This window comes from Rhincodon typus, unplaced genomic scaffold (assembly GCF_021869965.1).
Source record: "Rhincodon typus isolate 14 unplaced genomic scaffold, sRhiTyp1.1 hic_rhity00002189, whole genome shotgun sequence".
Lineage (NCBI taxonomy): Eukaryota > Metazoa > Chordata > Chondrichthyes > Orectolobiformes > Rhincodontidae > Rhincodon > Rhincodon typus.
The window spans coordinates 1-25,000 of NW_025967827.1; the positions used below are offsets into that span (position 1 = coordinate 1).

The window sequence follows — 25,000 nt, forward strand, 5'->3', positions numbered from 1 at the left end:
TCTTGTAGTTCATGATTTATACGGCTTCAAATGAGATGAACGTTTTAAAAAAAAAAAAAAAAATTCGGCGTCCTTAGCTGAGATGGGTATGTTTGCGGTGAATAATTCTCATAAATTAGGAGTGACAAAACTCTTCAATAGAATGATCCATCGTCCGTTACAGCAATGACAGGTAAGCGGTGAGTGCTGCCATCCTTGTTTGTATTCTTCTTCTTGTTCCAGGTGAGCAGCAAACCTGAACCTTTGCTCGAATCAGCAATTTTCTTGCTGTTCTCTTTATCATTCCCAGAGAAGATGCTTGTTGATGACATTGTACCTAGAAGTGATTTTCTGTCAGCCTGCTGGAAAGGAAAACAGAATGGTAAACACCTCTGGCAAACCGTTAAGTGAAAAGACTATCAAATAAAAAATGCCCTGAAATTTTCCAAGTGCTAGCTTATTTGATGAGTTTGGCAGACTTGCAATCTAATAGAACAACTGTTACAGCGTGTTTGATGTAGGAAAAAATATCCAAAAGCACTTCAGAGGAGTATTATAAAATAGGACAGTGCTACCAGACTACAGGAGAAGATGTTACAGCAGCTGGCCAAAAACTTGATAAAGTGGAAAATTTTGAAGGTATGTCATAAAGGATGAAAAAAAGTGTGAATATGCTGGAGTTTCATGATGTGAAATCACGAGTTTCAGACATTGTGAGCTGAGATAGTCATCAATGGTGCAGGGATGTCAAAAAGGCCATAAGTGACGAGTGCAGACATTTCCGAGGATTACAGGGTTGGATGAGATTATGGAGACCTTGAAAAACTTGAAAATAAGGTTGATCATTTTATAAAAATCAAGCTAACAATATATGTCAGCCAATACAACCATGGCTAGTGGAAAAGACTATGAGTGGAACCTTTTTTAGGGGGAAAAAAAAGCTAAATTCAAACATCACTAGGCACACTACATTGGAGCTGTAACTTTACATCACTAAGTGGTTGGATATACATTCAACTCCTTGATTTATGAGACAGCGCACAGTCAATTTCACTAATGCCAATGAGGAGAGGGGTCAAGAGGAAGTCATCTACTAATCCCCTATAGCAGCAAGTGAAATATCAGGACAATTTGCAGAGATTAAGTGGAAGGAGTAGTTCTCAAGACTCCTTAACTTTTAGACCAAGATCAAGGATTGATCAGAATGTGTGTGCGCTCTCTCTATTAGCTTTCCCCAACTGGCCATTCTTCCTGCCATATCCAGATATGAAATGTTGGAGAATTATTTATACTCTGGAAGAGGTCAGCATTTAGCCAAACCATTTTCACATTTAACACTCGGCCAGGATCAAAGAATAGCAATGACAGGGACTTGTGCCGATTTTTCATCTAACTTAGAACCAGGTCCGATACTGCGCTCAGTCACCACCTATAATGGCTCAATAAAGCAAGCTTTAAAATTTTAGAATAATTTAGGACAAAGTAGAATTGTATTTTGTTTTGGCCAGTGTATGCAGGCAACAGCTATTTGTACAGATACCAACTACTAGGACTAATTAATGTATCCCAGGAAGGGAAGGGAGCTGTGAGGGTGGGGTTTGTGGAGAGGGAAGGGCTGTGGAAAACAAATAGAAGAGAGGGGATGGAGTGTGTGGAACCTTCCCAACTTCAAACAAGTATGTCTACATCAGGGAATGTCAAGACAGCCTTCTTATCAGAGACAGGTTGAGGTCCCTATTTGGCTACTTAAATCACTTGCAAAAAGAGACTGCCCAGCAAAAGCTGGCAGCCTCTGAGAATTTGGAGGGAGAAGTTTCTCTCCTTATCAGGCACATTGCAGTCCATGAAGGGGATACAGACAGCAAAAGCTTCCCCTGTGGAAGCATGACCTCCAGCTTCAGCAGTGACTGATTGGCCTGGGCTATCCTGATCTCACTCACCAAGTTTCTTGGTAACGGTACTGCTTGTTCTCTGACCTGGGCACAGTCCAGTTTTGCTTATTGCTCCAGTATCGCTGCTGGGACTGGAGAACTGCAGACCCTCCAAACAGCTCTTCAAAGTGATATCTCCAAACCTAAAGAGATGGAGCCCTGACAATAGGGAATTACTTGCCAGTTGGCTGCAGAAATAGGTGGAGGCTCCCCAAGACATTCCAGCTGCATTAGGGTCATTACCATCAGAATTAAATTCAGTCCCAAACATGCAGTTTTGCTGTAGGTTTCCAAATAAGTGACTATAGATAACTTACCTAGGCAATGATCTTTTACGCATGATGATAACCAAATAATACCAGTGACTTAAAGAACTAGCTCAATTAAAAATCAATAAATAAAACATCTATAATGGTAAACACTTACATTGTTCTGTTGCTCAGAGGTAGTTAGGGTTATCACCCCAATACTGACACCTTCTGTACTGATATTTTTCAATAACTGAACTACATCAGTGTGCTTGGACCATTTGCAATCTTGTTCATTCACTGACACAAGGTAATCTCCTTCTCGGAGACCAGCTTCCTAAGAAAAGTTAACAAAGTACATGTCAATTTCAATTTATTACTTATTATTACAATGCAGCAAAATGATCATAAATTGGAACCAACACAGTGTTGCACCAACTAATGCAAAATACGTCACAACATGATGGCCAAATTTGAGTTCACATATGTAATTCCCCACAGAGAATTTCATCTACTTCAAGAGAAATTGTAGCAAAATTTATCAATTTCCCAGAGGAGGCAAATTTGTTTTTAATCAACAAAATGAGTCATTCCAACTTACTTGACTAAATTGGATTGGCAACAGTATGGAACAGATTACTATTCAATTTAATAGGAGATAGCTCAGTAAAATCAGGTCAGGAAGTGGGGAAAAAAAAAATAACAGAAACAGAGAATTTCTGGAATCAAGCAACAGCAGCAAACTCGGAATATAACTTGATCTATTCAATTTTTTTTTTTAAAAAAATGAACAACAGTAAAAAAAACCTAGGCTTACAATATAGGACACCGTCAAGGTTCAACATTTCGGCCTTTCCCATGTTAAGTCATATAGTCATAGAGCTGTAGAGTATGGAAACAGACCCTTCAGTCCAACTTGTCCATGCTGACCCGATATCCCAAATAAATCTAGTCCCATCTGACAGCATTTGGCCCATATGCCTCTAAATTCTCCCTGTTCATATACCCATCCAGGTTCCTTTTAAATGATGTAATTATACCAACCTCCACCACTTCCTCTGGCAGCTCATTGGATACATGCGCCACCCTCTACATGAAAAAGTTGCCCCTTAGGTACATTTTAAATCTTTCCTCTCTCACCTTTAGTTTTGGACAGCCCAGGGGAAGTGGTTATCCACCTTAACCATGCCCTTCTATAAGGCCACCTCTCAGCCTCCAACACTCCAGGGAAAATAGCCCCAGTCTATTCAGCCTCTCTCTCACCTTATACCTACGTCCTCTGTTTTGGACTCCCACCCTGGGAAAGACCTTGTCTATTTACCTTATTCATGCCCCTCATGATTTTATAAACCTCTATAAGGTCACCTCTTAGCCTCTGACACTCCAGGGAAAATAGCCCCAAGTCTATTTAGCCTCTCCCTAAAGCTCAAATCCTCCAACCCTGGCAATGTCCTTGTTAATCTTTTCTGAACCCTTTCAAGTTTTACAACATCCTTCCTGCAGCGGTGAGACCAGAATTCATGCAGTGTTCCAAAAGTGGCAATGTCCTGTACAGTCGCAACATGACATCCCAACTCCTACACTCAATGCACTGACCAATAAAGGCAAGCATACCAAACACCTTCTTCACTATCCTGGCTACCTGTGACTTCACTTTCAGGGAACTATGAACCTGCACTCCAACATCTCTCTGTTCAGCAACGCTCACCAGGACCTTACCATTAAGTGTACAAGTCCCGCCCTGATTTGCCTTTCCAAAATGCAGCTCCTCACATTTATCTAAATTAAACTCCATCTGCCATCCTCGGCCCATTGGCCCATCGGCCCATCTGATCAAGATCCTGGTGTACCCTAAGTTCACCCTGCTGTGAAATTTAACCAAAAGTGTCAGCAAATCACTGAGACATTGAAGAATACATTAGGAGGAGTGTGCTGCAGTTCACTTCTGTGAAGCAGACCTGGGGCGGGGGAGGTGGAGTGTGAAACAAGATGTGAAATAAGACATGATTACTGAAGTGACGAGGAGAGATTAAATAAAAATCAAACTGAGACATCGCAGGAAGGCTAGTGAATATCAAAATTTTGTTTTCCCTTAAGTTAATCTAAGGAGCTCAGAACTAAAAACCCTTATTATAAAATAAATTAAGAGTTAGGTAAAGCAGAACAATGATACCCAGAGTGGATAAGGAGGACAGAGTATACAAACACAGAAAAACAGCAGTAAATGGGGTCAAAAGGAGACAAAGCAAAAAGGTAAAATTAGTGACTCTTTACTTGGATGCACATAGTATTCGGAACAAAGTGGTTAAATTAACTAACAAATACAGATCAATGGGTATAATTTCATAGCCATTGTAGAGATAATGATACAAGGAGATCAAAACTGGGAAATAAAAACACAGGGGTATGCAACTTTTTGAAAGAACAGGCAGGAAGGAAAGGGTTCGCAGTGGGGTTAAAATTGTATCAGAGAAAAGTAGGAACTGCAGATGCTGGAGAATCTGAGATAACAAGGTGTAGAGCTGGATGAACACAGCAGGCCAAGCAGCATCAGAGGAGCAAGAAAGCTGATGTTTCAGGCCTAGACCCTCCTTCAGAAAATGGATTTTGTTTAATTATCAGAGGGGTTCACCCTGCACCCCACCCCACAGCTTCATAACAAAAGACAGTTGAGGGACAACAGCAGAATTTTACGAAAATGTTTCATGGGTCAAGAAGTGAGAACAGCATGAATGACAGTATTTACAGGCAGGCATTTTTCAACTGCAGATACGATTTCAGGATGATATGTTGCCTCCCTGCCTTCTACGAAAGCAAGGGGCATGGTAAAGCCCGATACAATTTCCCAGCCAAGTTAGAAGATGCCACCCATGTCATGATGAAAGAACAGACTGTTCAGATAATTGAAAGATTTCTAACTAATAGGGTGGTGATATTGAATAAGCTATCTATGCTTAAACTTGATGAGGAATTAGACTGGATGCGATACATAGATACTTTGGAACTGAAGAGTTGCATTGGCCTTGAAACATCAACTCTGGTTCTCCAGCACTTTGTTATGCAACAAATGTCAATAGTCACTTGGACAAATGTGGGTTAGTTAAGGAAAACCAGCATAGATGGTTTAAGGGCAAATTGCATTCAACTCATTTGCTTGCGTTTTTGATGAGGTAACAGAGGGGTCTGATAAGGGTTATGTTATTGAAGTGGTGTAACTGGATTTCCAAAAGCTATTTGATAAAGTTTTGTAGGACAGGCTTGTGAACAAAATTGGACAGCCGTAGATTAAAAGATACAGTGGCAATATGGATATAATATCTGAGTAACAGAGAAGAAAACAGTGAACGGTTGGTTTTTAGACTGAAGGAAGGCTTCTTGTGGAGTTCACCAGGGATTGACTTTTGGACCCCTGCTCCTCTTGACACTGATATCAATGAGCTAGATATTGGTAAAAGGGCATAATCTGAACTATCTACAGGTAGTTCTGCTACAATGTCTGTTTCATTAATGCAAATTGGCTGTAATGTGAGCGATGAATAGTGGACGCTGTTTGGATAACGCGAACTTTCTGCTGTAAGGGTATAGCAATTTTCTATAGTGATTTCCCTTCAACACAAACTTCTATGGTGATTTCCTATAGCGTGAGGTCACGCAAGAACGAGTTATCGCGTTATAGGAGAACTACATGTACTCATGTGGGGGACATACACTGATACAGACTGGTTGAGTTGAATGGCTTCTTTAATATGTGTTTAACTGCAAAGTGTTTCCTTCAGCTTTATTCATTTTTGAAAAAATAATACTTTTTTTTAAAAAGACTGTATAAATACAGGGATACAACAACGAGTGTGTCATGCATGAAATAAAGCATGCTTACATCTGCACAGCCATCAGGAACAACACCTGCAATAAGGACGGGTGAATCTCCACGTAGAGTGAATCCAAATCCTTTTTCGCTTTTCTTTAGGTGAACATGTCTGGCTGGTGTCCACCGGTTCTTGGCAGAGAAAATTGACAAAGGCCCCTAAAAAGGGAAGGGGGGAAAAGCAAGAATAAAGAAAGTCTTATTGTTTATAAATGCACTTAGGATGATCTCTAATTATATTTTGGTAGATGATGATGCTATGATATGAAGTTGTTCCCATTAGTCCTGTGAACAAATTGAAATTATAAAAATTATCAATAAAAACACAAAATTTGCATTCATATAGGACCTTTAACACCAACAGTAAATCAAAATTGGGGGTGTTCAAGAGGCCAAGAAAGGTGAACTGCAGATGTTTGAGGGTTATAGAGCTACAGGACATTATAGAGTTTGGTCACTCGACTCGAAACATTAACTTTGATTTCTCTCCAGATACTGCCAGACCTGCTGAACTTTTCCAGCAATTTCCACTTTTGTTACAGAGAAGGGATGGATAAGATCATGGAGTACTGGGGAACAAGGATGCAAATTCTGAAGCAACTATGGTGAAAGGATCAAATATCATTTGGTACAAGTTAAATTAGGAAGCTACGAATAAAGAAAACTGAATTCAAGTCGTAATCTGAATACAATATAATCTGGATCAATTTCTGGAAAGTGAATGGATTTATGGTTGCGATAAAAGGCAGGTTGGTGGGATTAAATCTATGAAAAAAAAGAGAGAGGGACTGTTGTGTTAATAGCTTCTCTCTAGCCTTATAAATTTTAGTTGAATAACATTAAAGGCCAAAGAATGCAATGATGAAAGGTTTTCACTAATTACATTAAGAAATTATACGTTAAAAATTAATGCAGAATTCTGTGATGAATGAACAGTACACTTACCAATCTGTGAAAAATATCAGTGACTTTCACCTTGGAGAAGTTTGGAGTTTTAATTTCTGGCTTCTGCTGTGTTTTTGCTGCAAAGGAAAGTCAATACAGGTGAATGTCACTTATTTATAGAATGTGCAGTATACAGAAACCATATTTTCTCTCTCCACTTTAAGAAAATGACTATAAATGGGTGATCAGGTGCATGTTGCTGTCCCTCTGCCTCCAAGATCCAGGTTCAGTTCAGATGGGAAACCTCCTTTTCCTATACAGGGTCCTACACAGGATCAGTTTTGTCAGATTTGATTTAGAATTTTTCCCTAAAAGGCTGCAAATGCTAGAAGAATTGAAATTTTCAATAGCAAGATTGAGAAAATGCTATTTTCAATAGCAAGATTGAGAAAATGATCAAAAATTTGGTACTGAATTAATTATTAGAATGGAAGTATGAAGGATCAGAGGTATGAAAGGGTGTGTGGAAACCACACCAGTCCAGTAAAGAGGTGTTCTTCCAGAGCAGAAATACATACTCTAGCTAGAGTAACTTTGAGACTTACCCTACCAATGAATAGTTAAAAGGGAAACTCATGCATGGAAATGCTTTTATCTTACAACAGCCATTATTTATATTATTAAGTGACACTGGCAGTGTGCTGCATAAGTGAAAAACACTATTATTGTACTCCTTCTGTCTTATTTATTCTCAGACCGTGTGCTAATGCTGGAACAGTTCTATTCACAGAACAACAGAACCTTTTTCAAAGAAGTCCACCCAATCTATGTTTGCCCTACTAAATAACAATTCATGTATTGTCACTCCCCCAGTCCCTCTCCACATCCCTGCAGGTTCCTTTTCTTCATATATTTACAAAATGTAGAAAATGGCTTTATGGCATAGAAGGAGGCTACTTGGTCCATTAGATTTGTGCTAGCTACAAAATAAGCCAACCATTCTAATTCCATTTTCCAGCTCTTAACCCAGGAGATTATAGGACTGGAGGTACATATCCAGACACATTTTATTTGAGCTGAGGCAGTAAGTTTCAGTGTCCTACCAATCCTCTGGGCAAAACAAAATTTCCCCCTCTTACCTTTGGCTAATCACACATCTATTCCTCTGATCATTGATATCCTCTGTTAAAAGAATTGAGTCCTTTCTATCCACTCTATCAAGGTCTCTCACAACGTTGTACACATCAATCAAATCTCCATTCTGATTCCTTGTTTCTGAGGAAAGCAAACCAATCTAACTTTTCCTCATGGATACAATTTCCAATCCCAGCAACATCCTTGTAAACTTCTTCTGTATGCTCTTTAGTACAATTCATTGTTTTTCAGCTACATCGAATGACTTGCTAACTCACATCAGAAGATATAAAGAATCAACCATATTCTATGCTACTGAAGTCCTGTGAAAGTCAGACTGAAGTAATAGCTTACCATGCCTAGTGGACATTCATCAGCCTGTTCTTCTGCTGAAGACCACAAATTTACGATACCAAATTGAGTGAATTCCATTTCGGTTGACCGTGGTGAAACTTGATCTCTGAATTGTTCCATAAACACTACACTATGGGACCCCAATACCTATAAGGCCCATTCAGAACCCAATCCACTTGAAATTATTATGTTAAGTTTTGAAGAGGTCAGATTCAGATACTATTCCCTTCATTTTCTGTACATGGCAGGACTATCGAATATTGGCAACTCATCATTACAAAAAATACTAACTTACGATGAATTTCTGGAGCTTCAATAGTATCAAAAAAGTCATCCTCACGATCAATTTCAGAGTACTTTTTCAGTGATCGTTTGTGGACAATAGCTAGCACCTCTTGCAGGATATCCATCTTCCTCAGAATCCTACAAAGACTGTGAATCCTCATTGCTTCTTCGTGTTTAATTATTGCTTTCTTCAAATGAGCCTTCCCTATCAAAATGAAGAAAGGTGCTAGGGTTAAAGAGGTAGAAGAACACTTATTGCCGTGATTACTTAAACCAAGCTGCATGTCAGTAGGACATTAGTGAGGCTCACATGGTCCACTCACCTCATGCACTCAAGTGAGTGCCAAATATTGACTGACAAACAGATTTTAATTCCATCTTCAAACTTTGGGGATCAGAAATGGTGAAATTAGCTTTGGACAGTCTTGACCTGGCTGCTGGTAGTCACATCAATATCAGTAACCTGGTACAAATTCTACAACTATTTTCAGTGAAGCCACGAGAAGGACTGTTGTAATTTTTTTTTTCAATATATACAATGTACTTCAGGATAAAGGTTCATCACACCGTCCCAAGTACCCAGTTTCAGCTATATCACCGTGAGAAGAGAAAGGCGGAAGTGAAATCAGTGACTCAATTAACCCAGAATCATTCTCCAGTGCTGTCTAACAATGAATTCGGAGATGCATTGTAACCCCAAAGATTAAGGAAAATAATATATTGCTGATGAGTTACTATTAGATCAGTTTTCAAATATTGTAGTGCTAAGCAAACCATAATTTCTCTGATTAGGTCATAATTATTCACTAGTTCATCTAAATAAAATTAGAAGCATATACTAGCATAGTAGGCAGTCCAGTCGAGGTTCACCAGATTGATTCCAGATATGGAGAGATTTTCTCATGAGGAGAGGTTCACTAAGTTGGGCTTGGACTCTCTGGAGTTTAGAAAAATGAGATGAAACCTTATCAAAACATATGAGTTTTTAAAGAGGGCTTGACAGGGTAGTTGTGGAGATGTTGTTTCCCCTTGTTTGACTGTCCTGTGGCCCTACACTATCTCAGAGAAAGGAGTTGTCCATTTAAGGCTCAGGAGAAGAGAAATTCTCCTCTGTTAGTGTGTAGTGATTTTGTGGAATTCTTTAATCACAGGTGGTAGTCAAGGCCATGTCAGCAAGTATATATGACTGGGAATAAAGGGGTAAAGTGGAGTTAAGGATTATTATTTCAGCTATGAATGGAGGAGTGGTCTTGATGGGCTGAATGGCCAACTTCTGTTCCTGTATCTTATAATGAAATAACGAGAATGTTCAAAAATCTGTTTTTCATCATCTGGCCTTGCCAACGATATTGCATTCAGTTAGACAGGCAAAATAACAAGGAAGTGTGAACAAAACTTTAAAAACAACACTGAAAATTATGACAGTTCAGTCAGCATCTGTAGCAACAAAATTATGCATTAACATTTCAATACCAGAAGTCCTGATCTGCAGTTTGTGGAGAGATTCTAGTGGAGCTCCCAGGAGCAGGCAAAAATAGATGGGGACACTTGAATTTGCAAGTGGCAACATGTCAGCTTCCTGACTTTGGATGAAAGGTGAGAAAATCAGATCATGCTCCCAATGATAAGTGGCAAGAACCTATTTTTAATGAATTAACATGTCATGCATTCATTAAAATAGATGGTCACCACATTAAATTGTACCTTTGAGAGTCAGCAGCAAACAAGAAACGTGTCTTCAGAATAACAACTGACTGAAGATAGTACGGAGCACAGATACTAGTCTTCCTGGTGGATTTGAAGTGAGCAGGAACCACTTTTCTTATACAGGGAACTTTGTGGGACTGGAACAGAGAAGACTGAACGTTCAGATTGGCCAGTGTCCATGGAGATCAAGGAATATCTGGCCAAGGGAAGGCAACCTTGAAAAGCGTTGTTGGGAGGCATACAGAAAGGGCTGGAATACAGTGGAAAGATCAATCCCTGACAAGTACGTCAGTGTACAGATCAAGGAAGATTGACAGCAGGTCAACAGTGGCAGACAGAGAGGGATGAGGATGATGGCCGGGAAGTCAAGTGTGATGGAGACAATCCCAGAGTTCTGAGGGTCAGCTCGATAAAAACTAGGGCATCTCTAGGTTGACAAACATGAAACAAAGCTGATGGCAGGTGGCTCAAGAGTCACAGAAGGCACAACTGGCGTTATGGAGTGAAGGTAAAAGCCAACTGACAGGTGCAGGGAGTGAAAGCTTCTCTGGGTGACTTTTATAGATGGCCCTCAAACACTCAACCAACCACTGGATGGTAACAGCAGGGTCAGTGATTTTCTACACAGACCCATTAATAACTGACCGTTCCCTCTCGTTCTGCATAGATTTTGTGCTGCCACATAACCAGCATCCCATCTCCACGAGGAAGTCCTGTTCAATTTTGGCCTCACAGTCAGGACAACCACCACTGCAACATGATTCTGCCGTCTTTGTCAATTGTTTGGCTCAGATTTTCCATTCTGTGGATAGTTGAAGACTGTATGTAGTCTTAAAAATGCACATTGGGTCTTCTCAGAGGTCACGACACAATGATTACACAGTAAATAACTCAGAAACTTAAACTTCTGATGAACGATTGGAAATTGATGATTGGCACTCTCTGAAAATGTTCCCACTCTGAGTTGAGTTGGAGACTTTGGAGGGTTCCTGCTGACTCACTTTAACAGTTAGTCAGGAAATGTTTGAAAAATTAACCTAATGTAACTCTTCACTAACTTTAAAATTGACAGCCTTCCTGAAACCTCACCCCCACCCACTTACCTGCCACCTATAAGCCATCACTTACCTGCTGCCCTAGCCCTAGCTTCCCTCAGTAGCGTGTCAAAGTGGCTTCGAGACCTTTAAACATTTTACTACTTTGAACACAGTAAGTACTGCTTAAGTGGGTATGACTTGTGTCTCTTGGGATGGATCCTGCATGAGAAGTCAAGCCCAAAAAAATCATGCAAAGATACAAAGATAAATTTTGTCTGATCCGGGCTGGAAATAGGAATTCCGAAAGAGATTGGAAGACTCGAGCATTTGTTTTTAATCTTAACAGTACTGTAATTCTGTTTCAGCACACTAGGTGGCACTGAATACTGAGAATTCTGGAAATAGCAGATGGCACGGAGGGTCATAAATTGGAAATTTGTACATTGTCCTAACATATTGTTGACAGCGTTCTCTTGAGTAATATGGGATTATTCTGACATTAAGTGAAACAATGATCTTTTTTATTCCCCTAAGACATCAAAACTATTTGATTGTACTGCTGCAAAGCAAACATGAAACCATTTTCTGAAGAAGGGTCCAGACCCGAAACGTCAGCTTTCCTGCTCCTCTGATGCTGCTTGGCCTGCTGTGTTCATCCAGCTCTACACCTTGTTATATCATATGAAATAATCTTATTTATTTTACGTATGTAAAGTAACAAATTATACAAAGCTATTAATTTTCCTTGAAACAAAAAAATGTGTTTTTGGAAGCGGCAAAGTAAATCAAACTAAACTAAATGGTTAGTTTTGGTTTTCTTCCACTTTCTCCTTCCCTCTTCCCCCATTCCAGCTGTTTCTCTCCATTCACTTTCTAAAGAAATGAACATGCAGTAATGGCTCCACTACTTGAAGTACCCAAAATATCCATTCTTCATTAAAGAATGCATTCAGCTAAACTCAATGCGGTGTTCCTGGAATGGATGCACTAGTGAAGTAAAGTGATCATTGTCAACAACTACAAACACAATCCAAGGTTTACTTTCCCTCCCTAGGTCACTCCGTACTGCCTCCACTTACTCGACCAAAGACGACATTAACTCAGACCATGGATTGAGATTAAATGTTTCAAACCTCTAACCTTAGACTAAAAGGACACAGGAGCAGAAGTAGGCCATTCATCTCATTGAGTCTACACTGTCAGTCAACAAGATCATGCCCGAGTTGCTCAACTCCATTTTCCAACCTTATTCCCACAAGCACCGATTCCATTATGGATTAAAAGTCTATCTCAACCATGAATAGATTAACAACCCTGCCCTGACAGCCCTCTTCAGTAAAGAATTCCACAGATTCACTTCCCTCAGAGAAGAAATTCCTCCTCATCTGTCTTAAATGGGCCAAATATCAGTGTGAGACTATGCCCTCTGGTCCTAGATTCTTTCCAAGGAAATAACCTCTCTGCATCTACCCTATTAAACTGCCTAAGTGTATGTTTCAATAAGGTATCCTTTGATACTTCTAAACTCCAATGAGTACAAGCCCAACCAACTCAACCTCTCCACATAAGACAATTCTTCCATACTGGAATTAACCTTGTGAACCTTCTCTAGACCACCTCCAATGTCAGTAAATGTTTCCTTAGATAAGGGGTTCAAAACTGCTCACAATATTTTAGATGTAGGCTGATTAGTGTCGTGTACAATTTTAACAAGGCCACCCTATGTTTATACTCCATTTCCTTTGAAATAAAGGCCAAAAATTAATTTCCTTTCCCTATTACCTGCTAAACTTGGATATTAGCTTTTTGTGACTCATGCACAAACTCCCGGGATGCTGCAGTTTTTTGCAGTCTTTCTGCATTTATATTATTCTTCTATTCTTCCTGCCAAAGTGCATAATATCGCATTTTCCCATCTGCCAAGTTTCTGCCTACTCATGAAACCTGTCTAAATCTCTCCATAGACTTTTTCTGTCATCTTCAGGACTTGCCTTCCCATCTATTTTTGTGTCATCCACAAACTTGCATCCCCACATATCTGTGGTATTCATAAACTTGGCATAACTACATTCATTCTGGCATTCAAGCCATTAATATATATTGCAAATTATTGTGGCCCCAGCATGGATCCTTGTGGCTCCCCACTAGCTACAGATTTCAATACTTAAAATGCCGCCTTTATCCATTATTTAGCCAATCCTCTGTTAATTTATAACCTTCAACATCACGGTCTCTAATTTTATTTAGTAGCTTTGCATGTGATATATTTTAATTTCTAAAAGGTGTTTGAAATGTATCACATCTATTAGTTCACCTTTATCTATCTTGCTTTTTAACTCCTCACAGAACCTTTAATGAATTGGTCAGGCATAATTTTCCCCTTCATGGAGTCCTGCTCAGTCTGCTTTTTTATGTATTTCTCTTGAATACTCCAGCATTCTCCCCAAGATTGATGCTAAACTAATCTTAGTCCAAGCAGATGCTGAACATACAATAAAAAGAAAACCCATACAAAGAACATGTCTGGTTCCACCCTGACCTCAGGTCATTGCTTTAGAAACCCTACATTTTTGTAAGCAACACGCTTGAACATTCTCATTTATACAAGCTGGCCTTCCCAACCGCTATCTTGGAAAGTTCAGTTTCTTAAAATATTGTCACCTATATACTGTCATCAATAACCTACATTAACTTCTCATCACTTCTAAATTTCAAATGTGCATTTTTTGATGAAATCTGTCTCTGCACCTCCCATCTGCGATTTCCTTCACCTTCAGCAAGCGACATATAGGTAATAGTGAGCTGTTAATGCGTGTAAATAGGCCACTCACTAGCAAGGTTCCCATTTAAGTGTTGAACCCTTAAGCAGGAAATTGGACATTTTTCTCAACAGCGAGAATCTCATATTTTCCCATTGTCCATGTTGTTCAGAGGTAGGTGAGACACCATTAACTTATTCGAAAAAATATAGTGACATATTTTGTCTTGTAAAATCATTGCCAATGCATACCTAATTTGCGTCGCTCTTCTTTATCTTTCAGTACTGTGATTAATGATGGACCCTCAGGCATCGTCACATGAAGCTGCTGAAGGGCCTTTACTTGTTCACTTTCCTCCTCGTCAGGACCCACTGAAAAAAATATAGCGTTCAAATAATATTGCGTTCAAACTGTCCTTTTCTCACTCAAATTCTCCCTGTAACATGCAGCTTAGAGATTTCACTGGTCAGGAAATACTTATGCATGTTTGACTTATTAACTGTCAACTTAGGCCGAGTGGCATGCATCTCAGCATTCGGTTTAAGAGTAAGCAAAAGTTTTCAGAACTACATCCACTCCAACACCAAGGCTACCTTTCTCCACCTCTGCAACATTACCTGCATGTAAATTTGAAAGTCATTTTCTGATTAGCATGGTACTTGGCTCTAGGTTAATAAAGCAAGTATCTATTAATCATTACAGCACATGAAGTACTTTAGTTCCCAGGACAAAAAGCTTGGGAATTTGGGTCATGAGCAGCACAGTGGCTCAGTGGTTGGCACTGTTGCCTCACAGCTGCCATGGACCTGTATTTGATTCTAGCCTTCGGTGACTATCTGTGTGGGTTTCACCAGGTGCTCTGGTTTCTTCCCACAGTCCAAAGATATGCAGGTTAGGTGGACTGGCCATGGTAAATTGCCCCACAGTATCCAAAGACGTGCATTAGCCATGGTAAATGCAAGGTAATGGGGATAGGGTAGAAGGCTGGATCTGGGTGGGATGCTCTTCAGAATGTTGATGCAGACTTGATGGGCCGAATGGCCTCTTTCCATACTGTACGGTTTGTACAAAATATAAATATTACATAGTACCTGTAAAATCAATAATACCTCCTAATTTACTCAACGATTGTGTCATAGTGACAACAACATTATCCATAAATCAGAAGCCTGGCAAGTCCTGCATGTCAGAGTGACCAGATGAATAATACAAGACATGTAACATTATTTGAATGAAAATTTGTCGAGGCTTGCAGAAACTATTCAATCCAGTGGCATGTCAATACATTAAATTAAGTCTAATTCACATGCAGAACGCAACAACTGTAGAATGGTTTCATCCACTGCAAATTCCAGAGGCATTGGTCCACAACGGCTAAAAGTTTGCAATGTTTAGCAACAAGCAGATGAAGTTGTAAAACAAAACAAGTAAAAGCTTTGCTTCATATTAATATCAGGTCAGAAGTTTGATGATGTTTGCATATTGCACCGGGTTTTGCGTTTTCATGCTTTTTCCACGCAAAAAGCATGGAAATAGGACACGATTGTCACCATTGATGTCAGTAGCTCCAGTTGGGAAACTGCACATGTGTCACTGCAACTTCAAGGAAGTTTCCCAAATGGCAAAATTTTCGTTGGGGTATAATGGTGCACAGCTAAGAGATACAGCCAGTCCTGCATCCCCGCACACAGATCAGAGACTGCAACAACAGTTGTCAAGTGCTTAAGGCAGGCTGTTCAAATGACTTGCCATAGATCTCTGTGACTTTATCCCATTTATTTTGTCAAATATTAAGTTCTCAAGCCTTCACATGCCCTTGCCCATTTTCAATTGCCCCAACTATACCAACTCATGCCCCCGCATACTCCAAAGGCTCAAAGCCCTCAAAGCCAATTCATATCACGTTCATACCCATTTACCCAGTATAAACTCTGTTCAGAACAAGTGACCCCAATCGCAATAATAGCACGAGTAGAAGTGCTTAAAAAAATAAATCAAGTTTTCTTTTAAGAAGTTGCTATTCCAGCAACCCTATACAAGTGCCAAATCAATCAGACCTTTAAAATATCAATAACAGAAACTATGACGCATGGCATCTTGTGTGAATAAAGAGTCTGTAACAAATTAGATCACAGAAAGAAAATGCTTGTAAAGCTATCAAATAAACTTTTCCTTTTAGTGCGTCTGTTTCAATTCCTTGGTTGATAATTTAATAAGCTTCTGATTTGGCGATCTATTTATCACCGGTTGAATGTTTATTTACACAAAATGAAGAGCTACCAAGTGATTATAGTTTCTGTTATTACTATCTTAAACGTCTGGTTGATTGGAAGATTCTTTTGTAAGAATCTTGAAGCAGTAATTTATTTTAAGTTTCAAATAGCTGGTTTTCAAGTATTCCTATACATAGGGTTTATCGTTTCTGTATAGAGTATACATATTAGATGAGGTGGTCTGAAGCTGCTGTGAGGGCCCTTTGGGAATGGGCGGGGGACAGGAGCTGGCATGGGCAAAGTCTCTTGAAGTCATGTTTTGAAAGGTTCCTGCATCCAGTTCATGGTTCACAAGTCCCCTGAAGGGTAATGAGCCACAAATCTGTAGGAAGCTGGCTCAACTCCATAGAAATTTTAGGGAAATGGAGATGCACATCCATATAACATCAATCAGGTCAAGAAAGCAAGGTATGGACTCACTTCTACTGAATCAGTTAAGATCGAGCCCATCCTTGTCTGGGATTGACTTTTTTTTTTAAAAAAAAAAAACACCAATTCAGTTGGCACAAAGAATCTTGGGCGTTTTGAAAGCTGCATAAAAGACAAACACAAACTGACATTCATTGATGGTATCTCCTTTTGGAACACAGATGAACTAGAAGACATGTTTCGTTTGTATGCTTTGTCAAATAAACGGTTTTTCATTCTCCAAGTGATAGTTTGTAGAAGTCACTAATTCAAAATGCTTGGATTGTTCACTTGAACCGTAGTCATAAAACGCGTACATGCGCGCTATCAGGTAAGAGGAGTAACTGATACAGGTAAAGATTCTCAAAGTCAATGCAACCTTCTCAAGGTTAATTAATGATAGGCAATAAATGGTGCCATAACCAGTGTCAGCCATATCTAGAGAAAATAAGCAACAGATGAATGTAAGTTACCAAACTGGTTTAAAAATAAGCTATTGGTTGAAGAAGCTTTTAATACAATGGTTTGAAAAATTATATGCCCCATTAAAAAGTTGTAACTGAAAGCATATTTTGATAGACCAGTATAATCTTGTCAAAGAAACAGCCTCCCCTTTATTGAGAAGAAAAGGTATAATGATAGTTCCAAGAGGTCATTCTATGCTTAAGTCAGGGCAGCTTGGTCTGATACTGAGGCATAAATTAGCGGGAAGTAACTGATTACTGGGAGTTTGAATGTATGGTTTCTTGTAATATTGCGCTGTATTGTTCAAACCCCATCAATAAATTAGCATTTAATTTGAACTTTAAACATCTCAGTACTTCTTGTAACTGTCATCCCTGACAGCAGAGTAGGTAGAGGGTAGAAGATTATAACAACAGTGACTAAATGCATTGCCCCTTCTCACTCATGCTTCAGATACTTTCTAGCTTGTATTACATTGGAGATGGTCCCTGTGACCTTAGTCTATTCCAAAGTTACTCTATCTGCACCATGTAGGTGTGTAGTATTGATAAAAAAAAACTTGAAGGAATCCTAATATATAGTTTAAGTGGACTTCCTTCCAAATTTAGTAACTTGCAATTATAGCACACCCAAGTGCACTTGCTGCATGTAGAATGACTCTTATAATTCATATCTTTGGATGTATTTATGAGTAGGAATAGGCTGTTTGGCCCTCCAGCCTGCTCTGCTATTTTAATAAGTTTATGGTTGATCCAATTATGACCTTAAATCCGGATTCCTCTCCAATGACCTTTCAAAGGTGTCATAGGTTAAGAATCTATCAAACGTTGGCATTCTTTTCCACAAAAAGTGTTGCAAATGAAGTCATTGAATGCTTTTCAGGCAAAGACTCACAACCCTCAGAAAAATATCCTCTTCATCTCAATCTTAAAAGTGATGCCCCTTGTTTTTAAGGTTATAACTAATTAAACACAATTTCTCAAAACCATACTGACTCTGCCAGATCACAATTATTTTCTGAGCATTCAGCTATACCCTCAATAATTGATTCTAGCAATTTCCCTAAGACAGGTGCAAGGTTAACTCGCTTATAGCTTTCTGCTTCCTGTCTCCCTTCTTTCAGGTGTAGTAATACATGATTTTCCAATCCACTGGAAACATTCAAGAATCAAAGGAATTTTGGAAGATTATAAACAACGCCTCAACAATCTGTACACCAACTTTTTTTTCATTCACAGGATGAGGGCGTCACTGGCCAGGCAGCATTTATTGCCCATCCCTAAGAGTCAACCACATTGTTGTGGGTCTGGAGTTACATGTAGGCCAGACCAGGTAAGAATGGCAGTTTCCTTCCCTGAAGGACATTAGTGAACCCAATAGGTTTTTCCAACAATTAACAATGGATTCATGGTCATCATTAGAATCCTAATTCCAGATATTTATTGAATTCAAATTCTACCATGGTGGGATTTGAACCCAGGCACCCAGAACATTAGGTCTCTGCCGATTAGCAGTCCAGCGATAATACCACTAGGCCATCGCCTCCCCCTTACATGAACAATTATAAACTTATGTAGTAAGCTTTAAAGTTACATAGTAAATCATAAAAGAACTATATCAGATTTTGTCACAATACTTACTTATATGGTCACAGAGTGCGATTGCTGCATAATAGTGTGAAATTGCCTTGAAATACTCGGATTTCACCTGAACCATGGTTGTCCAAGAGAATGGAACATAGTTTTTCACTGGGGGTTGTATCATTGTCTGATAGACCAAGGAGTATACATCTGCCACCTAAACAACAGTAAAATAATGATTCAGGACAGCAAAACCAAATCTACATTTCTTCTGGTAATGCCACAGAGTAATACAAATAGCTTCAGAAACTTCATGCTAAGGGGTTGCATAATGTATAAAAATAGCAAAATAAGCAGCATCTAAGTTTCTGCTTCTGATTATCAAGCTACTGGAAAACACATTTAAGAACGATATCAGATTTGAAGGGAATTACCTTTGCATTCAAATTTTCAAACTTTTAGGACTTCCAGAGGATGATGGTAGCAGTGGTGATAGTTGCTGCCGATCACATGGCATGCATATTATGAGCTGGGAGCACCAGCAAAATAGAATCAATCCAATAAATTAGGGATTTCATTATAAATTAGACATATCACTCACTGAATACATTTTAAAAGTGTCCAATCGCATTGTCGCCATTTGAAGTCCCATTCTTGGATCAAACAAATAAGGCATATGCAAAACACTTCTTAAATCAATTAAGATCTTTGAAAAGGTACAGGACAATTACTTATTGACCTGTTTAAAAAGTAATACAGTCAGATATTTTGCTCTGTGGGGAACGCCCATTCAGTTCACACTGGTCATCAAGCAACTATTTTAACCACATTTACTCTCAAGTCACTTTTAATAGGTTGTCATTGGTTCTTTTGCAATTCATTCACAGTGATGGCAAACGTTAGTGCCAATATAAGCATAGACAGTATAAGAAGGGACACATCTCTGCAAATATTATTTTTCATCTCTTACCCTTGCAGCTTCCTGTGCACACTGTAACTGTGTTAAGAACTCATCCTTAACTCCCGCCACAACCACTTTTTCAAAGACGCATTCCTGTACTTGTGCAATCATCAGACGGACCAACATGTTGAGGGATGGAGTGCTCATATCAAGGCTTGGTGCATTGAAGAAGTTTTCTTTTAAGTAGTTCAATGCACCTGAAGTTGAACATGATATATTAGCATTATAATTACAGGACACAACATAAGTAGTGTTTAGAATATGATAGCTGATCCTTGGAGGAAAAAAAAATGCCTTCTATAACCTACATTAATATAACTTTCATCAATCATGCCCCAAAATGCTTCAAATCCAATTAAGTACTTTGGAAGTGAGTCACTTTTATGTATACAAGTGACACACCTCAAGCTGCTACATGCAACTAACGAGATTAATTACCAGTTAAACTATATTGTCTTTGGTGGTGAAAGTGCCCAGATCAGCAAGAGAACTTTTTGCTTAATCAAAGAACTACATACATTTTTAGCACAGGAATTGGCTACTCAACCCATCAGCAAGTGTTAACTGGTTGTTAGCTCTCATGCCTCCCTTTAAGCATCAATCCATTTTCCCATTATAGATGCAATGGTCCCTGTCATAGCATGCCTGTTCAAAAAACTATTTCCATAAAAACTAAGTGTGACTTGAATGGAGTGTTGGAGATTGAGATTCACTCAACGCACCAACTCTTAAAAAGCTTAAAATGTAAATACAAACAAATTTATGAGTTAAGATTTAACTATAAGTCAACGTTTAAATTTGGGGGCTCGGCCCTAAGCGAGGGTATACTGTGGAACAGCTGTAGTTACTTAAGTAATGAAGGTGGCTTGAACTGGTATTTTTATAACTGGAGCTCAGACAACTTAGTCACAACGGTAATGTAGGAAGTAGGCTAAAGAATTTGTGCAGCAAGTGCGGTCACTCCCTCAAACAAGACATATTTTTGGGATTCTGACATTACTTCAAAAATATCTCCCCTACTTCAAAAATAGTGCTGTGGAACCATTTGTTTCCACCTTAGAAGGAAAATGGGGCTTCAGCTTAACAACTTCATCCAAATAAAACACACCTCCAACAATACAGCACTACCTCAGTACTGCACTGGAACAACAGCCTTGATTATATGCTCATGTCCTAGAGTGGCACTTGAACTCTCAATCTTTTGACTCAAAGGCAAGAATGCTACTGACAGTCTACAAGAGGAGATAACTAAAAATTTTTAAAAAAGGTAAGAACAGGTTTCCCTTTCCATTATTGATGATTAGATCTCATCATAAGTTTAAGATGTACTTGCTGTCAAGGCTTGAAGACTGTAAAATTACTTAACTCAAATGCATTGGAATGTCCTACTATGAAACAGTGTTTGTGATGGCAGCACAAATTTCAGTTTAAATTAGCTACAGCAGGTGCTGTTAGCAAATAGCTAGCGCAGAGAAGCAAAAACACAAGTAACTTGTGATAGATCTTTTGGGGGGCCAAATCCCACCTTTAATGATGCACAACTGATGTCATGTACAGGAAGCTCTTTTTGTCAAGCACTTCTATAACATGAGATCTGTGAAATGTAAAAGTCATATGTGGAGAGGCTGTGGTGTAGTGGTTATGTCATTCTGTGGACATGGGTTCAAATCCCACCCATGGTAGAAGGTAAAATTGGAATTCAATTTTGGGGCTGCATGGTGGCTCTGCGGTTAGCACTGCTGCCTCACAGGGTCAGGGACCTGGGTTCAATTCCACCCTTGGGCAACTGTGTGGAGTTTGTATGGGTTTCCTCCAGGTGTTACGGTTTCCTCCCATAGTCCAAAGAGGTAGATTGGTCATGCGAAATTGCTCAGTGTCCAGTGATGTTCAGACTAGGTGGGTTAGCCATGAGAAATGCAGGGTCACAGAGGTAGGATGGGAGGGTCGAGCTGCTTGGGATGCTCTTCAGAAGGTCGGCGTGGACACAATGGACCGAATGGCCTGTTTCCACAATATTGGGATTCTATGATTCAATATGTCTCAAGTCAGTACAGCAATGGAAACGTTAAAAAAAATAAACTGACAATATTTTACCTTGGTCCTAAATTACAACTGAACTACATTACAATAACTGCCTTTAATACTGACCGCTAATCTGATGGACCAGAAAATATTTTTCTAAGTGATTTCCTTGAGCAGAAAGTCAAGGCCTTGTTAACCTTGGAAAAGCAGCTGCAGGTGAAATTACTACCCTGGGAAACCACCTAGGACCCTGGCAGGGCTATTTTGGCAGTGACTCTACCTCTCGGCCAGATAATCCAGGTTCAAGTTCGACCTGTTCCAAAGTGCGTCATAAAATCTCTGAACAGGTTACATAGAAAATATCAACTGGCTCCTGGCCACTGCAAAACTAGGGAGACCAACTAGTCTCCAGTTTGAAGAAAGTGGAAGAGCTTGCTATACTTTGTATCTTGATTGTCACTTCGTTAAGAGGAAGTAAAGTACTAACAATTGAAGTGGATGATAAGCCAATTCTATATAGCGAGGGACAATGACCAGGGCGTAGATTTAAGGTAAGCAGAAGGTTTAGAGATGTGAGGAAAAACGTTTTTACCCAGATGGTGGCGGGAATCTGGAATTATTGCTTGTAAGGGTGGTACGGCCAGAAACTTTCATAACATTAAGTAGTATTTAGATGTGCACTTAAAATGCCAGGCCATAAAAGGCACCAGACCAAGTGCTGGAAAATGGGATTAGAATAACTAGATGGTTATTTTTGACTGACGTAAACGTGATGGGCCAAAGGGCCTTTTTCTCTGCTGTAGATCTCTATGACACTCTGGCAAGTTCATGATCATATTTATGCCCTTTTGTTTAGGAAGTTAGGTCTTGGCCAGGGCTAACACTTCTGCTCTTGACCTAGAGCCTACTGGACATACTACCATCCGACATTTTTCTTCTCACTAGTGCCATTTCATAGCAGCTTGCCAAAGGCTCAGCTGGCAATTTAATGGCACAGATATTGTGATTACTGTTGTAAAAGATTTGACTGGCAGTAATCCTGTTTAAAATTACTAACTCGTTTGTCAAAGAAACTTTGATTTTGAATCTGGACTATCCAAAATGCATCCATTGGTGATAACTTGGGAGAAATTCAAATCAACGAAGCAGTAATATTTGAAGGCCAAGAAACACCTTTTCTTTTTCAAAAGGACAGTTGCTGCCCTATTTCAGGAGTTAAAGCTTCCAAAGGTACTAGGTTTGTAGGTCAGAGATAGAAGAACTGCAGATGCTGGAGTCAGAGACAATACAGCATGGAGCTGGAGGAACACAACAGGCCATGCAGCATCAGAGGAGCAGGAAAATTGACGTTTCGGATTGGGACCCTTCTTCAGAAATGGGGAGGGGGAAGGGAGCTGGGAAATAAATAGGGAGAGAAGACGTGGGGCTGGGGAATGTAGGTGGGATGGTGATAGGTGAATGCAGGTAGGGAGTGGTGGGGATTAGTTTCAGCAATGCGTCGGCATCTTCTGGCGCTACAGTCAATCTTATCCCAGCTTACAGCCTCCCTCTCCCAGACCTGCAAAAGACTCCTTCTGTATTTCATTCTGCGCAGGATCCACACCCTCAACCAGCACTTTTTCTCCTCCCTATCTGACCAACCTGTCCATCTTTTCTCCCACCTATCCACTCCACCCATCCCACTGACCAAACCCCACCACTCCCTACCTGCATTCACCTATCACCATCCCACTGACCGTCCCCAGCCCCACCCCTCCTTTCTATTTATTTCCCAGCTCCCTTCCCCCTCTCCATTTCTGAAGAAGGGTCCCGACCCAAAACGTCAACTTTCCTGCTCCTCTGATGCTGCCTGGCCTGCCACGTTCCTCCAGCTCCACACTATTATCTAGGTTTGTAGGTATGGGGTTACGTCTTAGGGTAATCAGGGGACTGGTTGGATCAGGTCAGATTGAAAAAGTGTCTCAGTTCCAGCAGGTCAGGTTGTGCTCAGCCAGGAGAATGGTAGGTCCAGTAGCACTGGGTCAGGTTGGGTGTTTGGCTCCTGTAGAATAGGTTAGGGTCCAGTTGGGTTAGGTCGAGCTGTGGAAAGAAGTGGAGGGTTTGTGTGGCTCCAATATGTTCGGGACCTGATGGGGTGGGGGAGTGTGGAGGTGAAGTTGGGGAATCAGTGATAAACCAACAGCCAGTTTAATAGTTATCCAAGAGTTAGACTAGACTTTTAACCCTTTCTTTTTTCTGAATGGCTATTAAGCCTAATCCTCTGATTTATCTGATCTTCATTGACATTTTTGTAAGAATTGAAGCACAGGGAAATTGCTTTTGGGAAGAGTCAATTTTTTGGCTAATTCCCATGGAATCACCTGCTTCAAGGATTCCGCAGTCTCAACTAGCAACTCCAGTCTGCGCTACTTCAATGATTTCCAATGGCTATCAGCATACTTCAGCCAATGCCACAATAGAAAACTCTATCAGAGTAAATGCAAAATATAAAGCAAAACATGTGGATCTAACAAATTTCGGTCTCTGAAGAATAGATTGTTTTTAGTGCCTAAGTGCCAATACCAAACAAAATAAGCTTTATTTTAGAGTTGGGATAAAGGATTCTGAAATTACAACACAGATTTTTAAGTACTGTATCATTCTGTTGTAGCATATGTATATCTTAATGGAAATCATTGCATGTTGATCAGCATAAATCATTATTTCACAAAGATAGTAGGAACTGCAGATGCTGGAGAATCTGAGATAACAAGGTGTAGAGCTGGATGAACACAGAGGCCAAGCAGCATCAGAGGAGCAGGAAGGCTGACGTTTCCGGCCTAGACCATTCTTCAGAAAAAATGAAAAAGATCTTCATTTCATTTGCCCATACGGTTAATCAAACATAAATAATTATTCCACCCACCCAATGAAAACCCACCTGCTGCCTTTTGGAAGGCATCGATGGCACGATTAATTCCTTCCTCAGTGGTCCGGTCCTGCCGTGCCCCAATCTGCGTATATAGTGCTCCAATGTTGAACAGAATGCTTCCCTTTTCAAAAGCCAGAGCCCGTTGATAGGAAGGAACACCAGTCAAAGAGTCATACCTGTCAAGAGGTTGGGAAGG

General features: G+C 39.8%; 1 protein-coding gene across 1 annotated transcript; it reads right to left on the reverse strand.

Moving 5' to 3' along the window:
- Nucleotides 1–6: 6 nt before the first annotated feature.
- On the reverse strand, nt 7–24,988 carry rhpn1 (rhophilin, Rho GTPase binding protein 1; the record flags this gene model as incomplete). Its single annotated transcript, XM_048592995.1, has 9 exons — nt 7–341; nt 2,337–2,495; nt 6,036–6,182; nt 6,969–7,045; nt 8,692–8,886; nt 14,436–14,555; nt 18,971–19,127; nt 19,881–20,068; nt 24,814–24,988. Coding segments are annotated over 9 exons (1,425 nt in total), but the record flags the coding sequence as incomplete, so codon positions are not given.
- Between the last annotated feature and the right edge of the window lie 12 nt (nt 24,989–25,000).